The sequence below is a fragment of the Phyllobates terribilis genome, unplaced genomic scaffold (assembly GCF_046119375.1).
Source record: "Phyllobates terribilis strain yellow unplaced genomic scaffold, ASM4611937v1 Scaffold_5__5_contigs__length_657084704, whole genome shotgun sequence".
Classification (NCBI taxonomy): domain Eukaryota; kingdom Metazoa; phylum Chordata; class Amphibia; order Anura; family Dendrobatidae; genus Phyllobates; species Phyllobates terribilis.
In genome coordinates this window covers 424,138,769-424,160,778 of record NW_027362765.1, presented here as the reverse complement: position 1 = coordinate 424,160,778, position 22,010 = coordinate 424,138,769, and the positions used below count along the sequence as shown (strand labels likewise).

General features: G+C 47.1%; 1 protein-coding gene across 1 annotated transcript in view; it reads left to right on the top strand.

Annotated features, from left to right (window-relative positions):
- Window positions 1-3,787, top strand: part of LOC141271601 (DNA nucleotidylexotransferase-like) — a 279,576-nt gene extending 275,789 nt beyond the window's left edge. Inside the window, exon 10 of the mRNA XM_073681645.1 lies at window positions 3,598-3,787. Within this exon, the coding sequence (XP_073537746.1) occupies window positions 3,598-3,787 (190 nt within the window). The remainder of the gene's footprint in view (window positions 1-3,597) is intronic.
- Window positions 3,788-22,010: the final 18,223 nt, after the last annotated feature.

The window sequence follows — 22,010 nt, the reverse complement described above, 5'->3', positions numbered from 1 at the left end:
TCGATATGTGACAATATCCTCTTAATTTGTAACTATGGGTTTAATACTTATACATTATCATAATGTGATAACTGGTGGATTGTTGGGGGACCCATCTGCTGGGACTTCAATTGATCCTGAGAACAGGACCTGCCAGAAATAGATGATTATAGCACATGTTTTTCTAACACTACCATAGACATTGAAAGCAGCAGTGCAACTCCCTCTTCATGCCAATGGAGGCATTTCAGAGCCCTGTTCTTGAGATCATTTGGTGTCACAGTGCTTGGAGCTAGAAGACCATCATATTAGGTTAGGTTCTCAGCAAAGAGGATCGCCTTGTCATTGGCTCGTGGGCACATTTGAATTGGTTAATTTATGCGCTAAGTTTCTTCATTTTAATCTATTTTCTAGAGCAGTAATGCAATTTCAATTTCATATATTTCATGTTTGCATGCTATACAGAGTGCAGCTTTATATGTTAGTTATATATAGAGGTGGCTACTCTTAGCTTGCATCTCTTCACACCTGTTTTCTGTTTGGAAGTGATGCCAGTCTTTAATATTTATACATAGGCTCTCTGATCAACACTCCACCCTTCAGCCTATGGCGGTTTTAATCACAGCAGGACCCTACCTACCCGTATAATTGTGCACTAGCAGCCCACGAGACGTATCATACTAGGTCAGAAAAGAGCCTAACCGTTGTCGTTGGCTGCTGGGCTTACTTATGTGCTAAATATTCTAATTTTTTCCTTTCTTCTAGAACAGTAATTCAATTCCAATTTTATATATTTAATGTTTGCATACTATAGCATTACAGAGTGCAGCTTTATTTATTAGTGGTTGGCGTTGGACCCCTACCGATCATGAAGTTACTTATTACCTATCTCTTGCAATACGGATATAATTATTTAAAAAAGAGTAAAAGGAACTAAGATTCAGGGTCCTTATATTGGGATTTTTGCCGACTCTACATCTGCCATCTAAAGGGAAGTCACCACTAGTGTCTAAAAAATAAGGTGTTTGCAGGATAAAAGGGTGTACAGTAAAACTGATGCGAATTAGTCCATCGGCCATATCATTAATTTGTGGACTCTGGAAAGGAACTCGGAGAGTAGACTCTTACCTGACTGCATCAGTGGCTCTTCTTTTAATTAGCCAGCTTGTGACACATCACAACGTTAATGTCGAGCCAGGTAGGCTAATTAAAAGAGCTTCCTTGGATACTGTTAGGTAAGAGGCGGTTCTCCTGGCTCCGGTTTAGTGGCCACAAATGAATAATGTGGCTGATTGACCAGGTTTTGTGAATCAATTTGCTTCAACTCTAATTTCCAGGTTTTCCATATCAAGGCTTCAGCTGACAAAAAATAGCAATATAGCCATGTAACCATTGCGGTAGAGATAGGTTGTAGCACATTTTTTCTCTTTAACGCCCACTCCATGAAAAATACAGTGGCAACCATTCAAATGAATGTGGGACCATGTAAGTTATGGGTGCATCAAGTCTGCAATGGTGGAAGCTGCTCTTTGCTCCTCTCGACTGGGGGGTCAAATCATTTTTCAGTTCAAACTAGGGTCACTACCCAACTGGTAATTGACCTGCCCAATATTTGAGGTTGGTATTTTCACTGGCACAAATCACTTTCTCCAAACCACCAAAGATGATGATATTAACCTCTTATTGTCCTAAACCACCAGGGATGGCCATAATAACTCTCTTGTACCACAAAACACCAGGGATGCTGTAGACCAATAGGGATGTTAACATTGACCTCTTAACTGGCAGAGATCTGGGCAATGACCCTATCAATACAATAATCCATCAAGGATGCTGACACTGACCAGTTTAGCACCTAGACTACCAGTCAAGCTGTCACTAAACCTTTAGAAGGGGTTCCAGTCCAGGAATCATTTTCAAGAGGGAGTCTATCATGCCAATGCACAATGTCAGGATTTTTCTCTGCTTGCAGATTCCAACGGTTGTCACATGACCACTCATAGATAAAATATATAATCCCGAAGATGAATTTGAGAATAATACATTGTGGTATTATAGTAAATATTTATAAAACATGCAAAAATAATGATGTCTTATAACTATTCCTCAATAACAATAACACTCATTTATTTATTAGTACAGAGACTCTTTCTTTTCCTGCCTACAGATGTGTGTGCATTATTTAGTAGCTCATCATCGGCTTGTTCAGAAGTAACATTGGCAACTAATGTTTATCTACCTCCTTAGCTAACATGGCCTATTAATGCATCTATGCTGCGCCTTTTATTGTCTTGATATATCACATTTATTTTCTCTACTTTTACAGAGATGAGATGTAACTGGTGATGAGGGAATAAATATATACAATTTGAGATTTCGCCTGATACATATTATTTAAATTTATAATGGCTGGAGATTATATTAAGATCCACACAAAGAAATATTTTTTTTTCCAATCTTTTAGAGGTTTTGCTAATATATTAGTAAGGCTGTGTGCTCACGATGCGTTTTCTAAGAGTTTCCACAGAGGCAAAAATGCTGCAGAAACGCTTAAAAAACGCATGGTAGAAGGCCTGTCATGTTCCCCAATGATAATCCGCATGTGCTGTGCACATGCTGCGGAAATTTCCGCTGTGGGTTATCATTGCGGAAAAAAACGCAGCACTACCAACTTTTTTGCGGAAACGCTGCGTTTTCGCCGTCATTGACTTTCATTGGAATGCTTGGATTCCGCATCACTGCATATGTACATGCAGAATCCAAACGTTTCAATGTGCGGATGGTACCCGGGTCTGGAGAAGAGGAGACTCTCCTCCGGACCCGGGTACCATAGAACCTGTAAAAAAAAGAATAAAATAAAAAATAAATATCATATTTACCTTCTGATGGCCCCCGGTGTGCTTGTCTTCGCTTGCCGGCAGATCGAGGTGGACTGAAGGACCTGCACTGACGTCATTGTCAGGTGACGGCAGGTCTTTCAGTGTACCGCTAGCTGCCGGCAAGCCAGGACAGAGCGAATAAAAACTGCGTGGGCCATCAGAGGTTAAGTATAGATTTATTTCTTTATTTTTTACCATTCTTTTGGTCACACTATATAAATCCATGCCGTTTGCATGGATTTATATAGTGTGACCAAGTTGACAAGCACTTTCCAAGTGATGCTAAAATCGCTTGGAAAGCACTTGTCAACCCGCATGCGGAAATGCATGTGAAGAACGCTTCACATCCGCATGTCCCTGGCAGGAAAAATGCATGTACAATCCACATGCGTTTTTTCTGCCAGGGAGATGCAGAAACGCTCAGGAAAAAATCCTGAGCATTTCTGCATAGTGGGCACATAGCCTTAAGTATTGTAAAACATCTCTCTAAAGACTAACCTAGAACATAATATAATGTTGCATGTAAAGATTAATATTTAATATTTGCACTTTTTCATTTATATAATTTCAGATTGGCATGAACAGGCGATTAAAGAGGACTTGTCACTTGCTCAAAACAATTGAGTTACATACCTTGTAAAAATCCCTAAGCTCCTCTGATTATGCTGCTGGTTTCCCTTTTGTGCTGCGTCGCTCCATTGCAGAGATATTCACATTGTTCATATTGTTTCTTTTGTAGTGCACCAAGTGAAATCTCTGCTGGCAGTCCAACTAAGCGTTTCTTCAGAGTATTCTCTGGGGATATGCACTTTCACCCCGCCCTCCTAGACGCTGGCAATCACAGAGCCTGGGAGAGAGGTGTGAAAGACTCTAAGATTGTTAGACTGCTGAGCTGTGATTGTCAGTATCTGAGAAGGAGGGAACGCTAAAGAAACACCCAGTTGTACTGCAAGATGAGATTTCACATATTGCGCTCCAAAAACAACAATGTGAATATCTCTGCAATGGTGCGAAGCAGCGCAAAACAGAAAAATACAGCAGAATCAGATAAGCTCAGGGCTTTTCATAAGGTCTTTAACTCAATTTATTTTTAGGCAAATGTCAAGTCTGCTTTAAATGATAGGGTGAGACAAAAATGCAACTTTGGGACCATGCCCCTTCAATCAAGGTTAGCAGTGTTGCCAAGGCTTTGCAATATGGTGGCAGAGACAGAAGATAAAAAATACAGTACCAACTCTGGAGTCTGTTCCCTTTCTTCCCTTTCCGGCCTCTTAGCAGCATAGTACCAAGTATTAAAATGCCACCGTATGCCAATAATTGCTATTCTTGACATAAACATGAAGGAGCCTGGATGGCTATAGAGAATAAATTATGTGATAAAGAATAATGGTGAAAAGAGTGCGTGATCACCAGTTTGTACTCTTGCTCATGTCAAGGTCTCCTGAATCGTTGTCAGGTTGCAAAGAGGTTTCAAAGAGGTGTAGGGGGTTTAGAAGTGATAGGTTGATGCGGAAACTGTATATCTTTTTTATAGTAGGAAGATTTTTATATTCTCAGATAAATATTAATGACCTGTCCTTGTTTGAGACACTCATTTCTCAGGCTATGTGGGCATGAATTGTGGCAGTTATATAAGAAGAACCCAATTTTGTGTACTGAAAAATCAACTTAGGCTAAGTACAAATGGTTGGGCGCACGCGCTCAGGATGTATCCGTCCGACAGTGTCCACAGTCAGGAGGAATGACAAGGCATCCATCCATCATAGGTGCTCGTTGTAAAAAAAAATGTTTACTGCATGGTTTTCATTTCTTTGCAATGCCCCTCTATACATAAAAGTACAAGCTGCTGCGCTTTCCTATATAGTAAAACAAACAGTACGCAGACACTGACTGGCCAGACAGGTGAAAGCTAAAAGAAGACATTTTTGACTTCTGTCTAATGAATAGGAGCCTATGGCAGCGTTACAATGTGAGTTGGGAAAAGTTCATAATAACATATACAACAGGCTGAGTGCACAGATACAGTGTGGAATCAGTGGGGAATCAGAGCAATATCCTGCTATCCACATCCGACATCTGCTATGCACTTCGACCTAAACAGAGCAAGTGACTCTAATGTAAACAGGGTTTAGAGAGTAACTAAACCTTGGTCAATTTCTTTTATACGAGTACCCTTTTAACTGCAAGCAAATCAGTGGGGGCCCAAGTCCAGTCTCTTATTTCTACTACATCTGTACCCCCTTTGTGTGCGTGGTCAGGCAGGAGCTGTGCACACTTGTCGCCTGAGCTGTATCCATTTAGAGTTTTTTTTGGTGGGGTGGGGGCAATTGGTGATGGTCTCAGGATTTTGGACCCTCACCAATCTGCTTGCAAATTCAAACAAAAGGGCATTCAAATATTCGATAGTGAAACTCATATATTATATAGAGTCATTACAAACAGAGTGATCTATCTATTTCAAGTGTTTATTTCTATTAATGTTGATGATTATGGATTAAAGCCAATGAAAACACAAAAGTCATTATCTCAGTAAATTAAAATAATTGACAAAAAAACACCTGCAAAGGCTTCCTAAGCATTTAAAAAGGTCCCTTAATCTGTCTCAGTAGGCTCCACGCAGACATCTACCAGGAAATTTTAGAGCACTTCATGCTTCCATCTGCCGACAAGCTTTTTGGAGATGTAAATTTCATTCTCCAGCAGGACTTGGCACCTGTCCACACTGCCAAAAGTACCAATACCTGGTTTAAAAACAACAGTATCACTGTACTTGATTGGCCAGCAAATTCGCCTGACCTTAACCCCATAGAGGATCAATGGGGTATTGTCAAGAGGAAGATGAGAGTCACCAGACTCAACAATGCAGACGAGCTGAAGGCTGCTATCAAAGCAACCTGGGCTTCCATAACACCTCAGCTGTGCCACAGGCTGATCGCCTCCATGCCACACTGCATTGATGCAGTAATTGATGCAAAAGGAGCCCCGACCAAGTACTGAGTGCATTTACTGAACATACATTTCAGTAGGCCAACATTTTGGATTTTAAAAACATTTTTCAAGCTGTTGTTATAAAGTATTCTAATTTACTGAGATAATGACTTTTGTGTTTTCTTTGGCTGTAAGCCATAATCATCAACATTAACAGAAATAAACACTTGAAATAGATCACTGTTTGTAACGACTCTATATAATATATGAGTTTCACTTTTTGTATTGAAGAACTGAAATAAATTAACTTTCTGATGATATTCTAATTTAGTGAGATGCACCTGTACGTATCTGTGTAAGTGTGTAATGATGTACAAGATTTAATATTTTTCTCAGTTGTGTATTTTGTTTAATATTAACTAGTAGTGATAAGCGAGCATACTCGAAAGTACTCAGTACTCGCTTGAGCATCTCAGTCAGGGGTGGATTAAGAGTAGCAAGGGCCCTGGGCAGTTTAGAAGGCGCACCCCCCCACACACACACACCTGATGTATCACGTGATGTGTCCCTTTGATGGATCATGTGATAGTTCACGTGAAATTAATTTGCCACAATATTAATATATTATAATCATTTTTTTACATTAATTGTATGACTTAATAGTGAGCACAATTAAGTATGCTGACATCCCCTATATACAGTATGAGACTCTACATAAAATATGAGCTGCCACATAATCCTCCTATACACAGCAGGAGGCCACATGTAGCCATCTATGCACAGCAGGAGTCCGCACGTAGCCATCTATACACAGCGGGAGGCCGCACATAGCCATCTATATACAGCATGAGGCCGCACATAGCCATCTATACACAGCAGGGGGCCACACGTAGCCATCTATACACAGCGCGAGGCCGCACGTAGCCATCTATACACAGCGGGAGGCCGCATGGCGCCCCCCAGATACAGCGGGAGGAGGCCGCACGGCGCTCCCCAGATACAGCGGGAGGAGGCAGCACGATGCCCCCCCAGATACAGCAGGAGGAGGCCGCACGCAGTCACACACACACACACACACACACACACAAACATATACAGACATATACATACACGCATAAACACATTTGAAACACAAAAATACAGACATCACACAATGATATCTGTACACACAGACACGTCACTCACCATCCCCCGGCTCAGCTCCAGTCGTCCAGCTCCTCTCCGGTGGTAACTAGCAGTGCAGGGCGCACACTGCGTGACGATGTAGGGGGGAAGACCGGGGTGTAAGTACTTTCAGAGCAAGGGATCCGGAACTGCCGGGGCCGTGCCTCTGGATGCAGGTAGAAGACAGACTGCGAGCACAGGAGTCAGGTGATTGGGAAGCTGGGGGCGTGTCCAGAGTGAGAGCTGGGAGGTCAGGTGACCGGGAAACTGGTGGCGTGGGTAGAGAGAAGAAGAGACGAGGACGTTTGCGCGGGAAAGCGGAGCTGGGTGAGAGGGTCCAGGCTCCTGGCTCCAGTACTGGGAGCAAGAGCCGAGTGCAGTGGACCGGAGGAGTCAAGCCGACTAGAGAAGAGACGCAGGGTCTGTGGAGCCGAGCACGTGAGGTGCCGTGTTATGGACTAGGGGCTCAGCGGGTAAAACCGGAGACCGCCCGCTGCCGCCAGAAGATTGAGCATTGTTTGGGCGGGGAAGCCTGAAGAAATCAACACTGGCCTCAGCTGGCAACTGCCTTGTGGAGGAAAAGAGTCAGATACGTGTAAAAACTGTCGTTTACAACCGGTTCGACTCTGCTATATCTAGTTAAACTGTGAACTGTCAGTTAAAGACTTTTATCTGCTACTTTCTGTGTTTTCCCCCATATTTTCCCCTGTTACTCCCTGCGTGGAGATTGACCCTGTTATTATAAACTTCCCCTGTTTATTAACCCTGCATTGGCTGCTCTGTGTTTCTGTGTCGCTGCATCTAAAGTACCCATGTTACAACGACACACTAGCAGACATGGCCACGGACAGGGCCTTGTCTCCTAGCTGTGACGCGGCTGGGCCAGCACAAGCACACAGGGAAGTTAACAGGTGCAGTGCTGGCCCGGCCGAAGAAGAAGCAGGGGCCCTGCGCAGCTGCTGGGGGAGCGGTCCAGGGGCCCCCCCGCTTCTGCCTGCCGGTGTGTGCCGCATTGGCGCCGCATATATTATAATGAGAGCAATCTGGCCATGGGCATCCCGGAGCCCCGGGCGGTAGCCAAGACTGCCCTCATTATAATCCGCTTATGATCTCAGTACTCAAGATGCTCGGAGCTCGCCGAGTACTTCCGAGATGCTCGGGCGGATGCTCGGGTCTCCTCCTTGCATGTTTGGCGCTCTTTAGAGTGCCATTCAACATGCAGGGATTGTCTGCCACACACTGTAATGCTGCAGCCATGTTAGTTGTGGAATTACAGTGATTGGCTGGCTGAACAGCGTCATCAGGTCTATATCAGACCTGACGCCGCCGTGCTCGTCAGTCTAACCTGCAATCAGGCAGTGTAGGGAGAAGTGCTGCTGAGCTAGGGAGAGATTTGGTTGAATATTAGTTAGTGTAGGTATACCACAACATCTATATATATCCATCTGAACTAACAGTCCTTCTGAGAACTAATCCAGCTGCAGAGATATCGGTGCTAGACAGGCAGGCAGGGTATATAGCAGACTGCAGTGCATGTAGCAAGAGGGTCCATTCCAGTTCTGTCAGCTGGTGCTTTTTCAGATATTTGTAGAAATAGCCCCAGGTATCAGGGGCCAGGAATAATTTTTTATTTGATCTTAATCCTGATTTTTTTGCTTTAAAAGCCATCCAGAGAACACTGTTTTTCTGCGCCATTCGCTTTTGGCACTACAGAATACAGCCAGGTCCTTTCCATATTACAGAGCTAAAAATCCAGCTATTTAAAACTGTGGTTTGTCCGTCACACGGATCACATATAATTGCGCTGAAAATTCTGCCATTTCTGGCCTCCATTGAAATTTTGTTTCAGTGTGTCAGTGAAGTTATTGACACCAGTTTGCTGTTAAAAATAGTTACCTACAGGCCAGCTATTTAAAACTGTGGTTTGTCCATCACATGGATCACATATAAGTTGGCTGAAAATTCTGCCATTTCTGGCCTCCATTGAAATTTTGTTTCAATGTGTCAGTGAAGTTATTCACACCAGTTTGCTGTTAAGAATAGTTACCTACAGTCCAGCTATTTAAAACTGTGGTTTGTCCATCACATGGATCACATAAAAGTTGGCTGAAAATTCTGCCATTTCTGGCCTCCATTGAAATTTTGTTTCAGTGTGTCAGTGAAGTTTTTGACACCAGTTTTCTGGTAAAAATAGTTACCTACAGGCCAGCTATTTAAAACTGGTTTGTCCATCACACAGATCACATATAAGTCAGCTCCAAATTCAGCCATTTGTAGTGAACGTGGAAGATATTGTCCTCCATTTAAAATGATTTAAAATGGGCAAGGCGCGTATCAAGGGATGGGGAACTGGACGTGATGGTGCATACAGAGGCAGAGGCCGTGGACAAGCTGAAATTGTGCCACAACAAACACCCACATCTTCTCGCCCGACCATCCTGTCCCAATTACTAGGGGACCGCAGCACACCACTTTTGAACCAAAGAGCAGTGTCAAAAGGTTGTTGGTTGGATAGTGGATAATGCTTCCAGTCACTTTGCCACCACCACCACCCTGTCTTCCACACGGTCAAGTCTCAGTAGCCGTGAGTCTGGACTGCATGTTCTTCACCTTGATCCTCCTTCCTCCCACGATACCGAGTGCCTGGAGACAACTGATCCCACACTTGGACACTCTGTAGAGCTGTTCACTTTTTCATTTATAGATTCGGGCCTCTCGCCCGGTCCACTTGAAGAGGGGCAAGAGGAGATCGCATGTAGTGATGCCCAAATATTTGAGCAGCCACGGTCATACGAAGGCGACGGTAGGAAAGTGTCACAAGAGGTGGACGATGATGAGACACAATTGCCAGTAAGTCAGGAGGAGGACCAGGGTGTGGAAGTGGAAGACGAGGTGGTGGATGATATAGTAACTGACCCAACCTGGCAGGAGGACATGCAGAGCGAGGACAGCATCACACAGGGGGAGGGAGGCAGAGCACCCCAACAGGCAGGAAGAACCAGTGTGGTGGCCGCAGACAGAAGGCAGGCAACCGTTCCCCGTAACACCAACATGACGGAATTAGCCAGTACATCTGTTAGGTCTGGTACAGGTCTGGTTGTTTTTCAAAGACTCTGCCGATTAAAAAAGACCATTTGCACCACTATCAGGCCAGCATCAGCAGGGGTAGCAAAACTACCAGCCTGACCACAACCAGCATGATCAGGCACATGGCAGCAAAGCACCCGACTTTGTGGGCCAAACCCCAGGGTGCAGGAACAGTGTCTGCGGATGACACCACTGCTTCTTCCGCTCTTGTGCGTGCAAGCCAATCCCCTGTCCAAAGTGCATGCGAAGATGCCTCCTGCCCTGCACCTGTCGTTGCACACTCTCAACTAGCACCATCAGCAAGCACGTCCTTGTCTCAGCGCGGCGTTCAGTTCTCCATACCCCAGTCCTTGGAACGTAAGTGCAAATATGCAGCCAACGCCCCACAAGCCACACTTACAAATTCCCACATTTCATGACTGCTTGTGCTCAAAATGTTGCCTTTTAGGCTTGTGGAGAAGGAAGCTTTCCGCAACCTGATGGCGGCGGCCGTCCCTTGGTACTCGGTCCCAGCCGCCACTATTTCTCCCATGTCCCACAACATTAGCCATGCCCTCGGCAATTCAGTTACTGGGAAAGTCCACCTAACCACGGAAACGTGGAGAAATGCTTGTGGGCAGAGACGGTACATCTCACTGACAGCACATTGGGTTAACATAGTGGAAGCCGGGACCCAGTCGGACCTTGGGATGGAACACATCCTCCCGACACCCAGGATTGCGGGCCCTAGGTCAATCAGGGTTGCCCCCACAGTCTACAGCTCCTGCACCTCATCCTCCTCAGCCTACATCTCCGAAATGACCACATCAGTGACAAGCTGGAAGCACTGCAGCACTGCCTCAGCCATGTGGCAACAGGCTGTGCTGAAGCTAATATGCTTAGGTGACAAACCGCACAATGCTGAAGAGTTGTGGACAGCTCTGAAAGAGCAGGCAGATCTGTGGCTGACACCGCTGAACCTACAGCCAGGCATGGTTGTGTGTGAGAATGGCCGAAACCTGGTGGCGGCACTGAGGCGAGGTGAGCTCACACATGTACCATGCCTGGCCCATGTGTTTAACCTCGTGGTTCAGCGGTTTCTCAAAACCTAACCGGAGCTGTCGGATCTGCTTGTCAAAGTACACCACCTGTGTGCCCATTTTAGAAAGTCAGCTACAGCTTCCATCGCCCTTGCCGTGCTTCAGCAGCATTTACAGCTTCCAGCTCACCGACTACTGTGTGATGTCCCCACGCGTTGGAACTCTTCACTACCAGCATCAACAAGGCCGTCGGTATTCAGTTCAGACTCCACACATAAGACCGCAGGAGTGGACATGGATGTCAGACATATGTACCATCCTCCAAAACTTTGAGGACTCCACTAAGATGGTGAGCGGCGATGACGCCATAATTGCAGGCGGAGCACGATGAGATGGAGCAAGGAACCATACAGAGTGATTACACACAGCCCAGCCTCATCTCATCCCAACGGGGATTGGGTGACAATGAGGAAGAGGAGGAAGAGGAGGAGGAGGAGAGCATGGTCAGTCGTCCTCTTGGTGAGGACACGGAAGTCTTGCCTGTTAGCAGTCTAGCACGCCGGTTACTCTCACAAGGAGTGCAAAGTTTGGAAAGATGCTGACGGAGTACCTTGCCAACTGTACCAACGTCCTCCGTGATTCCTCTGTGCCTTATAATTAGAGATGAGCGGTGTTCGAATCGAACTGTTCGCCAATCTCAAATTCAAGCTGTTTTGGGCGGTGTTCGAGCCGTTCGACGAACCCGAACGATTTGAAAAAAATCTGGCTGTTCGAGGTTATGTTCGATAACTGTTCGTGCACCAAAATCGTAACTGGATTTTTTCACAGTAATGCTGATAATCAATGTTAATACACAGTTTGAGTGTACAGCGGGGCGGGGGGAGGGGCATGGGATGGATCTCTGCAGAAATAATGAAGATCTCCATTTTTTTCTCTTTCCCGCATTTACAGTGGGGAGGTGCCGTCTGTCAGCCTATCAGCAGTGCACACACGGAGCGAAGTGCTTTTTTTCACACAAGCAAGGGCATGTGTCATTGGCTGTGTATGTCACATGTCCTTGCCCTATAAGACCCAGCCATTTTCCCCGTCGCCACCATTTTCTCACTGCTGCAGCTGAGTGTTAGACGGCACAGCTGCTGCTGTGTGCGCGCTATACAGTATAACTGTGTGAATTGCAAGCGAATTGTATCTGAAATAGACAGATAGCTTGGGAGTAGGGACTAGTTCTAATTGCAGCCCTTTTGAGGGCTAGGTTACAGCATTTCCTATGACTTTTAGCAGGCAGATCTGTGCTCTTAAATAGACAGATAGGTTGGGAGTAGTGACTAGTTGTAATTGCAGCCCTTTTGAGGGCTAGGTTACATCAGTTCCTATCACTTTTTGCGAGGCAGGTCTGTTTTAGTGCTGTGCAAGTGTTATTCACAGCATTTGGCTAAATCTAGCTAAGCAAATCCTTTTGGGCCTCTTGCAGTGTGTGTTAGTCAGTGGAGTCATCTGTGTTGCAAGCTACACCACCTGTGTATGTAATACAAACTTTTTACTGCACCTAGCCAAGTAAAACCTTTTGGGCATATTAGCAGTGTGTGTTAGTCAGTGGAGTAGCCTATCTGTGTTGCAAGCTACACCACCTGTGTATGTAATGCAAATTTTTTACTGCACCTAGCCAAGTAAAACCTTTTGGACATATTAGCAGTGTGTGGTACTCATTCTATTAGGCCATCTATACTAAGCTCCACTAGCTTTCAAATTACTAATAATTTTTAGCTGCATCTTGCCTGTAAAATAATTTTGGGCATAGTAGCAGTTTGTGGTACTCATTCTATTAGGCCATCTATACTAAGCTCCACCAGCTTTCAAATTACTAATAATTTTTAGCTGCATCTTGCCTGTAAAATAATTTTGGGCATAGTAGCAGTGTGTGGTACTCATTCTATTAGGCCATCTCTACTAAGCTCCACCAGATTTCAAATTACTAATAATTTTTAGCTGCATCTTGCCTGTAAAATAATTTTGGGCATAGTAGCAGTGTGTGGTACTCATTCTATTAGGCCATCTATAGTAAGCTCCACCAGCTTTCAAATTACTAATAATTTTTAGCTGCATCTTGCCTGTAAAATAATTTTGGGCATAGTAGCAGTGTGTGTTACTCATTCTATTAGACCATCTATACTAAGCTCCACCAGCTTTCAAATTACTAATAATTTTTAGCTGCATCTTGCCTGGAAAATAATTTTGGGCATAGTAGCAGTGTGTGGTACTCATTCTATTAGGCCATCTATACTAAGCTCCACCAGCTTTCAAATTACTAATAATTTTTAGCTGCATCTTGCCTGGAAAATAATTTTGGGCATAGTAGCAGTGTGTGGTACTCATTCTATTAGGCCATCTATACCAAGCTCCGCCTCCTGTGTATCTAATAAAATTGTTTTACTGCTTCTAACCCAGCCAATCCTTTTGGGCTAGTACCACAATTTAGCCACTCAGCTCTGCTCGGTTTCTATCCATCGTTTTTTGTGCAAACAACTCCAGAGTTGTCAATTAGTTAACCACCAAAATGAGTGGCAAAAGGCCTGCTGCTGGTGGAAAGGGGAATAGGCGTGTTGGGAAGGGAAAAAAAGGTTGTGTCCGTGGGGTAGGTGTTAAAGCAACAGTAGCATCTGCAGAAGAAAGACCATCTTCCAGCCAAACTAAGATGTCTTCTTTTAGTGGACAATGTGATACGATCCCTTTCTTACGGCCACGCCCATCGCTACAAATTCCAGATGAGGCACAAAAACGGCAGGTGCTTCAAAGGATATCAAGTGCTCCTTTAAGTGGGCTCTCCTCCACCTCAACATTACAAATACTCCAGTCCTCAGAGGTGTCACCCCAATCGCACTTGCTTCCTCACAGCTCCCAAGTCTCCAGCTGCCCGTCTGAGTATGGGGTAGAACAGATGGTTGAGTCTGCAGAGCTGTTTACTCATACTATAGCCTGGGAATCAGAGGTCGGCTCCAGAGCTTCTGTGAATCCAGACGAGGAAATTATCTGCACTGATGCCCAGAATCTTTATGAGTCGAATCCAGGACCAGATGAAGAAGGTTCTGAGCATAATGTAGACCCTCGTTCCCAAACTGTAACTCCTGTTGGTGGAGACATTGAGGAAGACGATGATGAGACTCAAATACCTGATTGGAGCGACAACTTGAATTTTTGGCAGGGCAGGAAGAGGTTGGCTATGAGGACGACGGGTGTGAGAACACACAGGGTGATGATGACGAGGTTGCAGATCCCACTTACTGTCAACCCACAGTCAGCCAGTCAATGAGGTCAGCAGAGGAGGTGGAGGAGGATGCTAGTGATGACGAGGTCAGGTTGCGCCTTCCTGGACAGAGACGTAGTACTGGAAGCACGTCAACAACTGCATCCTCAAACACAACTCTGCCTCTGACCACAAGTCGTGGTGGCTCTTCAGGTCGCATGGGTTCTAAGCCTTGCATAGCCTGGGCATTTTTTCAGATCGATAAGGATGACCCAACTTGTGTTATCTGTAACATTTGTCACCAAAAGCTAAGTAGAGGCCAAAAAATCCTTAGTTTGAGTACTTCATACATGAACCGTCACATGGATATGAAGCATAAGTTGCAGTGGGAAGCTCACTGTGCTACAATGTGGCCTAGCGGGCCGGGCCAACCACCGTCTGCCCCATCTTGTGCATCCACAGCCTCTTCATCCTCTGTGACTGTGGGGACAGTAGGGCTGTTTTGGGACGCACACCTGCACACCTCCTTACTATGCTGGCAGCAGGGCTCAACGTCATCAGGTAGTTTTTACTTTGAAATGTCTGGGAAATGTGAGTCACACAGCTGAGGAGTTGTGGTCAGCTCGGGAGACCCAGTTTCATGAATGGTTGTCTCCACTGGACCTGCAACAAGGGAAGGCCGTGTGCAACAATGCTGCGAACCTGGGTGCGGCCCTTCGCCGGCGGGCAATGTCACACACGTGCCTTGTATGGCTCACGTGTTGAACCTGGTTGTCCAGCAATTTTTAGCCCACTATCCCGGACTAGATGGCCTTCTGCAGAGGGCACAGTCGCTGTGTGCTCACTTCCTCCGTTCACATCCCGCAGCTCAGCGACTTACATCTCTACAGAAGTCGTTGGGCCTGCCACTTCACCGGCTAAAATGCGATGTGCCAACACGGTGGAATTCAACTCTGCACATGTTGCAGCGACTGTGGCAGCACCGACAAGCCCTGGTGCAATATGTTCTGACGTATAGCCTGGGCCAATGAGATCCAGAGGTGGGGCAAATCACGCTGGAGGAGTGGTCTCAGATCAGGGACCTATGCACCCTTCTGCACAGTTTTGAAATGGCGACGAAGATGTTTAATGCTGACGATGCCATTATCAACATGACTATTCCGGTGATTTACATGCTGGAGCACATGTTAAACAGAATTCGGAGTCAGGTGGTGGGACAAGAGGAGGTGGAGGAAGTAGAGGAGGAGGAGTTGTATGCGGAAGGGCTAACATCTGCAAGGTCCAGACGGTCGGCAGCACCAAGGCGGCAGGCATGGGAGGGTGGGGGAGAGGGATTAACCAGGGCGCATGGTAGCAGCCAAACTAGTGAGGAAGGTGCAGGAGCCCAGGAAGTAGTGGAGGACGAACTGTCGATGGGCATGGAAGACTCATCAGATGAGGGAGACCTTGATCACATTTCTGTTGCGCGAGGTTGGGCGGAGAGGGCAGAGGAAGGAAGCATGATTCTTACCTCGCCACCAACACAACAGGGACTTGGTGCTCCTGGATGCGCAAGACACATGAGTGCCTTCTTGCTGCACTACCTGCAACATGACCCTCGAATTGTGAGAATTAGAAATAATCCTGACTACTGGGTTGCCACACTCTTAGATCCCCGGTACAAAAGTAAATTTGCCGAAATAATTCCTGCCGTAGAAAGGGATTCACGCATGCAGGAGTATCAGCAGAGACTGTTGCCGAATCTTTCATGTGCTTTTCCACAAAACACCAGTGGTGCACGTAGTGAATCTCACAGTTCTAACTTGCCAACCGTGGGACTGTCGAGTCTTCAGCACTCAAACCGTAACAGAAACACAGTATCTGCTGGTAACAGCAATTTTGCGGAATCCTTTTACCACTTTTTTAGCCCATTCTTTGCAAGGCCACAGGAGACAAGAAGTCAGACACATAGTCAACGCCTAGAGACGATGGTACAGGAGTATCTCCAAGTGAACATCGAAGCCATGACTGTGTCACTGGACCCTTGCTCTTTTTGGGCTTCCAATCTGGATAAATGGCCGGAGCTCGCCACTCACGCCTTGGAGATCTTGTCATGCCCCGCAGCCAGCGTTCTCTCTGAACGTGTGATCAGCGCTGCTGGTGGTGTGCTGACAGATAAGTGCACGCGGCTGTCCACTGAGAATGTAGACAGACTCACGTTCATAAAGATGAACAAATCATGGATCCGCAAGGACTTTTCTACCCCTGTGTCATCCTGGGGAGAGTAAAAGCTTGAGAATTTGTTAAAATCACCTCACCAACCGTTTTATGCAACTCTGGGGCAATTGATGCCACTTAAGTGGTGTCTGTGCCCCAAATTTTTGGAAAAAATGTAGACTCTTTCGGGAGTCCCCTTGCTGTGTTCTACGTGACGTTGGCATCGTCAATTACAGGTGGGTTGGGCCCCCCCCCCCCTTTTAACCATAAGAAACTACATACACTGGCTTGGGGTAACACAGATGGTTGAGTCTCAAGAGCTGTTTACTCAGAGGTCTGCTCCAAAGCTTCAGTGTCTGCTAGTCAGCGTAGTAACCCAGCTGCGAAGCAAGCTGCACCGCCTGTGTATCTAATAATGATTTTTAACTGCATCTAGTCTAGGCAGACTGTGGTGACCCCCAACCAAACCCAGACGCTCAGCCCCCTACCGCCCCCCTTTCATTGACAATACAATCATGTAACTCTTTCAACTGAATGGGTGAGGATCGGTCACAGCTTTATTAACTGTTTATACTCATTACATAAGAAAGGCATTTTATTTCTAAAATAATTAAGCTTGTTGCAGCATGCCCTGTGTCTCCAGTCTCCACAACGGCAAGTTGGCCAACAAGTGTAACTCTCCAACATGTCCTTTCTATTTCCAGGCCACGGAGGATCCTGCGTACTCGTATGCAGGACTCTGACCCCCATCCATCACTCTTAATGCTTGTTCCACTCCGTCCTGGAGTCCTGACTGAAATATGTCCAGTCCAATATCCATTAAGTGAACACAGTCGGGCCGTATGAGGCCTGCTTTATCTCCTTCCAGTTGTCCGCCTCTGTCTCTTATAAATTTTGGCATCCAAATATTTATTAACCGCCTTGTCCGTTCGATGGCCGTGATGTCTCGGGCACCTTGCCATACCGTGCTCGGCATAATCTCTGACTATTTTTGTGAAAAATTCTCTGAAGCGCTCAGTGTCTAGTTTTATTATTGCCATTAGTTATGCGCTCTTGTGATAACCTAGGTAGTTTCCCCCGGCCTGTATAACTAAGATGACCGGACCTCTTGCCTCTCTCCCTAATTTGATTACCTCCATTAGTACCTGTGGCCATTGTAGGCCTCTAATGCCTCTCCAGTTCAAATATGTGTTATGAAACTCTAATTTCCTCCTGCCTGGGTGGACTTTCGCCCTTTTTTCTGCCCAATATATATACGAGTGGCCTATCACCCAAACTGTTGGTTTAGCGTCACCTGTAAAAGAAACAAACCACGTTAGGATAACAAGTCCGGTCTTATGTATCTCGCCAAACACGTGGATCGCCATCTCTCTATCCTCTGAACTTCCGTTTGTGACAGTCCTGCTCTTGCTGCTTCCGTGGCCGCGCCTATGCGGAATGAGTGTGTCCCATAATCTTTGGGGTGGTTCCCTGCCGATGTTATGTATTTATTAAATATAGCTTGGAACTGGTATCTTGATAATGGCGTTCCATCAATGTGTGATAGGAAGAAATTACTTTGTGATCTGATGGTTATATATGTTTTTACTATTGTTACCCGACTCAGCGTACCATTTGTGGGTTGTAGAAGTACCCAAGTGCCCCTGCCCGTTGGAACCGTTTTCGATTTGCGTATGCGTAGACGTGTTGCATTACTGGCTATGACTACGTCCTGGTGTAATAAGCCTCCACTGGTGTTAATTTTGGATTGAGGGACTAATTCGCTTATGCATAGCGCCCCAAAGAAGGCGATCGCAAATACAGTAGACAGTAGTGTTGCTTCGAATTGTGAGTATCATGTTAATGGTATTAGGGATATGATGTGAGAAATCAGTTTTAGTGACACGGGACGGGACGTCTACACTCCTGACTTGGCTGACCCCTTTTCCACCCTTTTATGGATTGTCTGATGATTAATCTCTTTGTCACATGTCCCCAATTCAGTAGTTGGAAGTGAAATGCTACTCCGGTCAGCCAACGCTGCGCTGACGCCCCTGATATGCCCCTCATCATTAGCTGGTGGAGAAATTCTATGGTGACTTGTAATCTGGCTGTTAGAACCCTCCTGTTAGTTTTTTTCTATTTTGTGGTCATGTGACCTGCTGCCTATTTATTCCAGCTCCGCCCTTCTGGCTTTGCTGGACTTCAGTGTTACTTTGACTCTTAATCTAGCCAGGTGCTTTGTACCTATCTCTATAGTTTGCTTGGTCCTTGGACCTCTAAGTATTTTTGTCTGTTTGTCTTTTTGCTCCGCTACAACTTCTGCTAGGAGGTGTCCAATTTTGTCCCAGTTCTTAGTACTTTTAGGGACCCCTCCCTTATATCTATAGGTCTGCGTTCAGACTAGCTGAGGACGAAGGCGGGTGTAACGGGTCCGGAAGGCGGAACCTCTGAGAAACTATACAAGGGGGCGGTCCTTGTAAGGAAGCGGGTGGCTCCCAGGGAAGACGGGCAGGTAGTCACGGCAAGTGACAGGGACAGTCTCTGAGTAGAAGGACGGTTACTCACGGCAAGTGACAGGGACAGTCTCTGGGTAGAAGGACGGGTTCTCACGGCAAGTGACAGGGACAGTCTCTGGGTAGAAGGACAGCAGGCAGGTGGCTGGTGAGCGCTCCCAGGTGAGCGGGCGAGAGTCTTTGGACAGGCAGGTGGTCACGGCAAGTGACGGCAGAGCCTCCAGGTAGGCTAGCAGACAGGAAGCAGGTGAGCGCTCCCAGGTGAGCAGGCAAGAGTCTCTGGACAGGCAGGTGGTCACGGCAAGTGACGGCAGAGCCTCCAGGTAGGCTAGCAGACAGGTAGCAGGCGAGCTCTCCCAGGTGAGCGGGCAGGCTGGTCCATAGACAGACTGACAGGTGTCGGAAGGCAGACCGTCAGACCGCAGGCTTGCAAGCAGGTAAACGAATATCAGGCAGGTATCAAGCAGGAATCTGGCAGGTGACTGACAGGTAACTGGTAACGGGACCTGAGGGCTGAAGCAGAGTGAAGGCTTTGCAACAACATTGCTCGGGCACCTCCACTTTGGAGGAGGTGCCTTATATACGGTGAGGTCCTCCGGCCATTGGCCGGGGACTCCTTAGGACGGCGCGCGCAGCCCCTTTAACAGAGGGGGAGCGCGCGCGCCCTAAGCACAGTGGCCGGGAAGCAGCGTGCGCTGCCAGCAGAGCGGGAGGAGGACGCCGGGCACGGAGTGGAGAGGTGAGGGGAGCAGCGTCCCTGCCTAGCAGGAGGCAGGGACGCCGACGCTACAGTACCCCCCCCTTTAGGCCCCCCCTTTTTTAGGCCAGAAAGAAATTTATCAAGGATGAGAGGGGCATGGATGTTCTCCCGGGGTTCCCACGTTCTCTCCTCAGGACCAAACCCCTTCCAATCTACCAGAAAAAAGGTTTTTCCTCTTACCCTTTTGGTGGCCAGAATGTTCTCTACCTCAAACTCGTTTTCAGCGGAAACCGGAGCAGGAGGCGTACCTGTAGACTTGGAAAAAGAGTTAAGTACCACGGGTTTGAGGAGAGATACATGGAAGGAGTTAGGGATCCGCAAGTTGGCCGGGAGTTTCAATTTATAGGCCACCGGGTTGATTTGTTTGATAACTTCTAGTGGGCCGATGAACCGAGGCCCTAACTTGTAGGAAGGAATCTTGAGCCGGACATACTTGGACGAGAGCCAGACTTTATCTCCAGGACGGAATTGTGGAGGATCCAGGCGTTTTTTGTCAGCGTGTTTTTTCATCCGCTCGGACGACTGAAGGAGTGCGGATCGGGTACTCTCCCAAATGGAGGAAAATTTGCTAACGAGAGATTCCGCAGCCGGATTGTCCACCGAGGTGGAGACGGGAAATGGGATCCGAGGATGCTGACCGAAGACTACAAAAAACGGGGATTTGGAGGAAGATTCGCTCTCGTGATTATTGTAAGAGAATTCGGCCCATGGTAGGAGATCCACCCAGTCCGAATGGTGGGCATTAACGAAGTGCCGGAGGTAACTGGTCAGGATCTGATTGATCCGCTCCACTTGACCATTGGACTGTGGATGGTATGCGGAGGAGAAATCCAGGGTGACGTCTAGCAGCTTACATGTGGCTCTCCAGAAGCGTGAGGTGAACTGGACCCCACGATCCGACACGATGTTGAGGGGCAGGGCATGGAGACGGAAGATGTGGCGGATAAAGTCTTTAGCCAGCTCGGGTGCAGACGGGAGGCCTGGCAGGGGAATGAAATGAGCCATTTTGGAAAAGCGGTCAGCGACCACCCAAATGACCGTACAACCGGCAGAGACAGGGAGATCTGTTATGAAGTCCATAGCTATATGCTGCCAGGGGGCAGCAGGTACTGGAAGAGGAAGGAGGCGACCGGCTGGCAGGTGTCTCGGAACCTTGTTGCGGGCGCAGGACACACAGGCAGAAACAAAGTCTATTACGTCCTTGTGCAGGGTAGGCCACCAGTAGTGTCGGGTGATAAGCTGGAGGGTCTTTTTCTGACCGGCATGGCCAGCAAGCTTAGACGAGTGACCCCAGTGTAGGATCTTCTCCCGATCAGGTACCGTTACGAACGTCTTACCGAGAGGGAGACGATTTAGACTCACGGGGGCCACCTGCATTACTCTGGCGGGATCGATGATGTGTTTAGGTTCCTCCTCAAGATCAGACACCAGGAAGGATCGGGACAAGGCGTCAGCTTTGATGTTTTTGTCAGCCGGGCGAAAATGAAGAACAAAATCAAAGCGAGCAAAAAACAAGGACCACCGGGCTTGGCGCGGGTTAAGTCTCTGGGCACTCTGGAGGTAAGCCAAGTTCTTGTGGTCCGTGTAAATTATTACCGGGTGAAGAGCCCCCTCGAGCAGGTAACGCCACTCCTCTAATGCCAGCTTAATGGCCAATAACTCTCGGTCTCCTATAGAATAGTTGCGCTCGGAAGAGGAGAAGAGTTTGGAGAAGAAGCCGCAAGTTACCATTCTCCCGGAAGACGATTTTTGGGTAGGTACCGCTCCGGCTCCAGAGGAGGAGGCGTCAACTTCCAGGAAGAATTGCTTGTTGCCGTCCGGGCGATGCAGCACCGGGGCGGAAGAGAAAGCCTGTTTTAAGGAAAGAAAGGCTTCCTCAGCTTCGGGCGGCCATTCTCTGGGATTAGTGCCCTTACGGGTGAGCGCAGAGATTGGGGCAGTCCGGGAAGAGAAGTGCGGTATGAAGAGGCGGTAGTAGTTGGCGAAGCCCAGGAACCGCTGAATAGCCTTCAACCCCTCTGGTCGAGGCCACTTCTCGATGGCAGATAGTTTCTCTGGATCCATTCGTAGGCCGGTCTGAGAAATTATGTAGCCCAAAAACGGAAGCGAGGTCTGCTCAAAGAGGCACTTCTCATATTTAGCGTAGAGGTGGTTCTGCCTGAGCCTGAGCAGAACCTGACGAACATCCCTCCGGTGTGTGGGGAGATCCGGAGAGAAGACCAAGATGTCGTCCAGGTACACCACTACGCAGGAGTAGAGAAG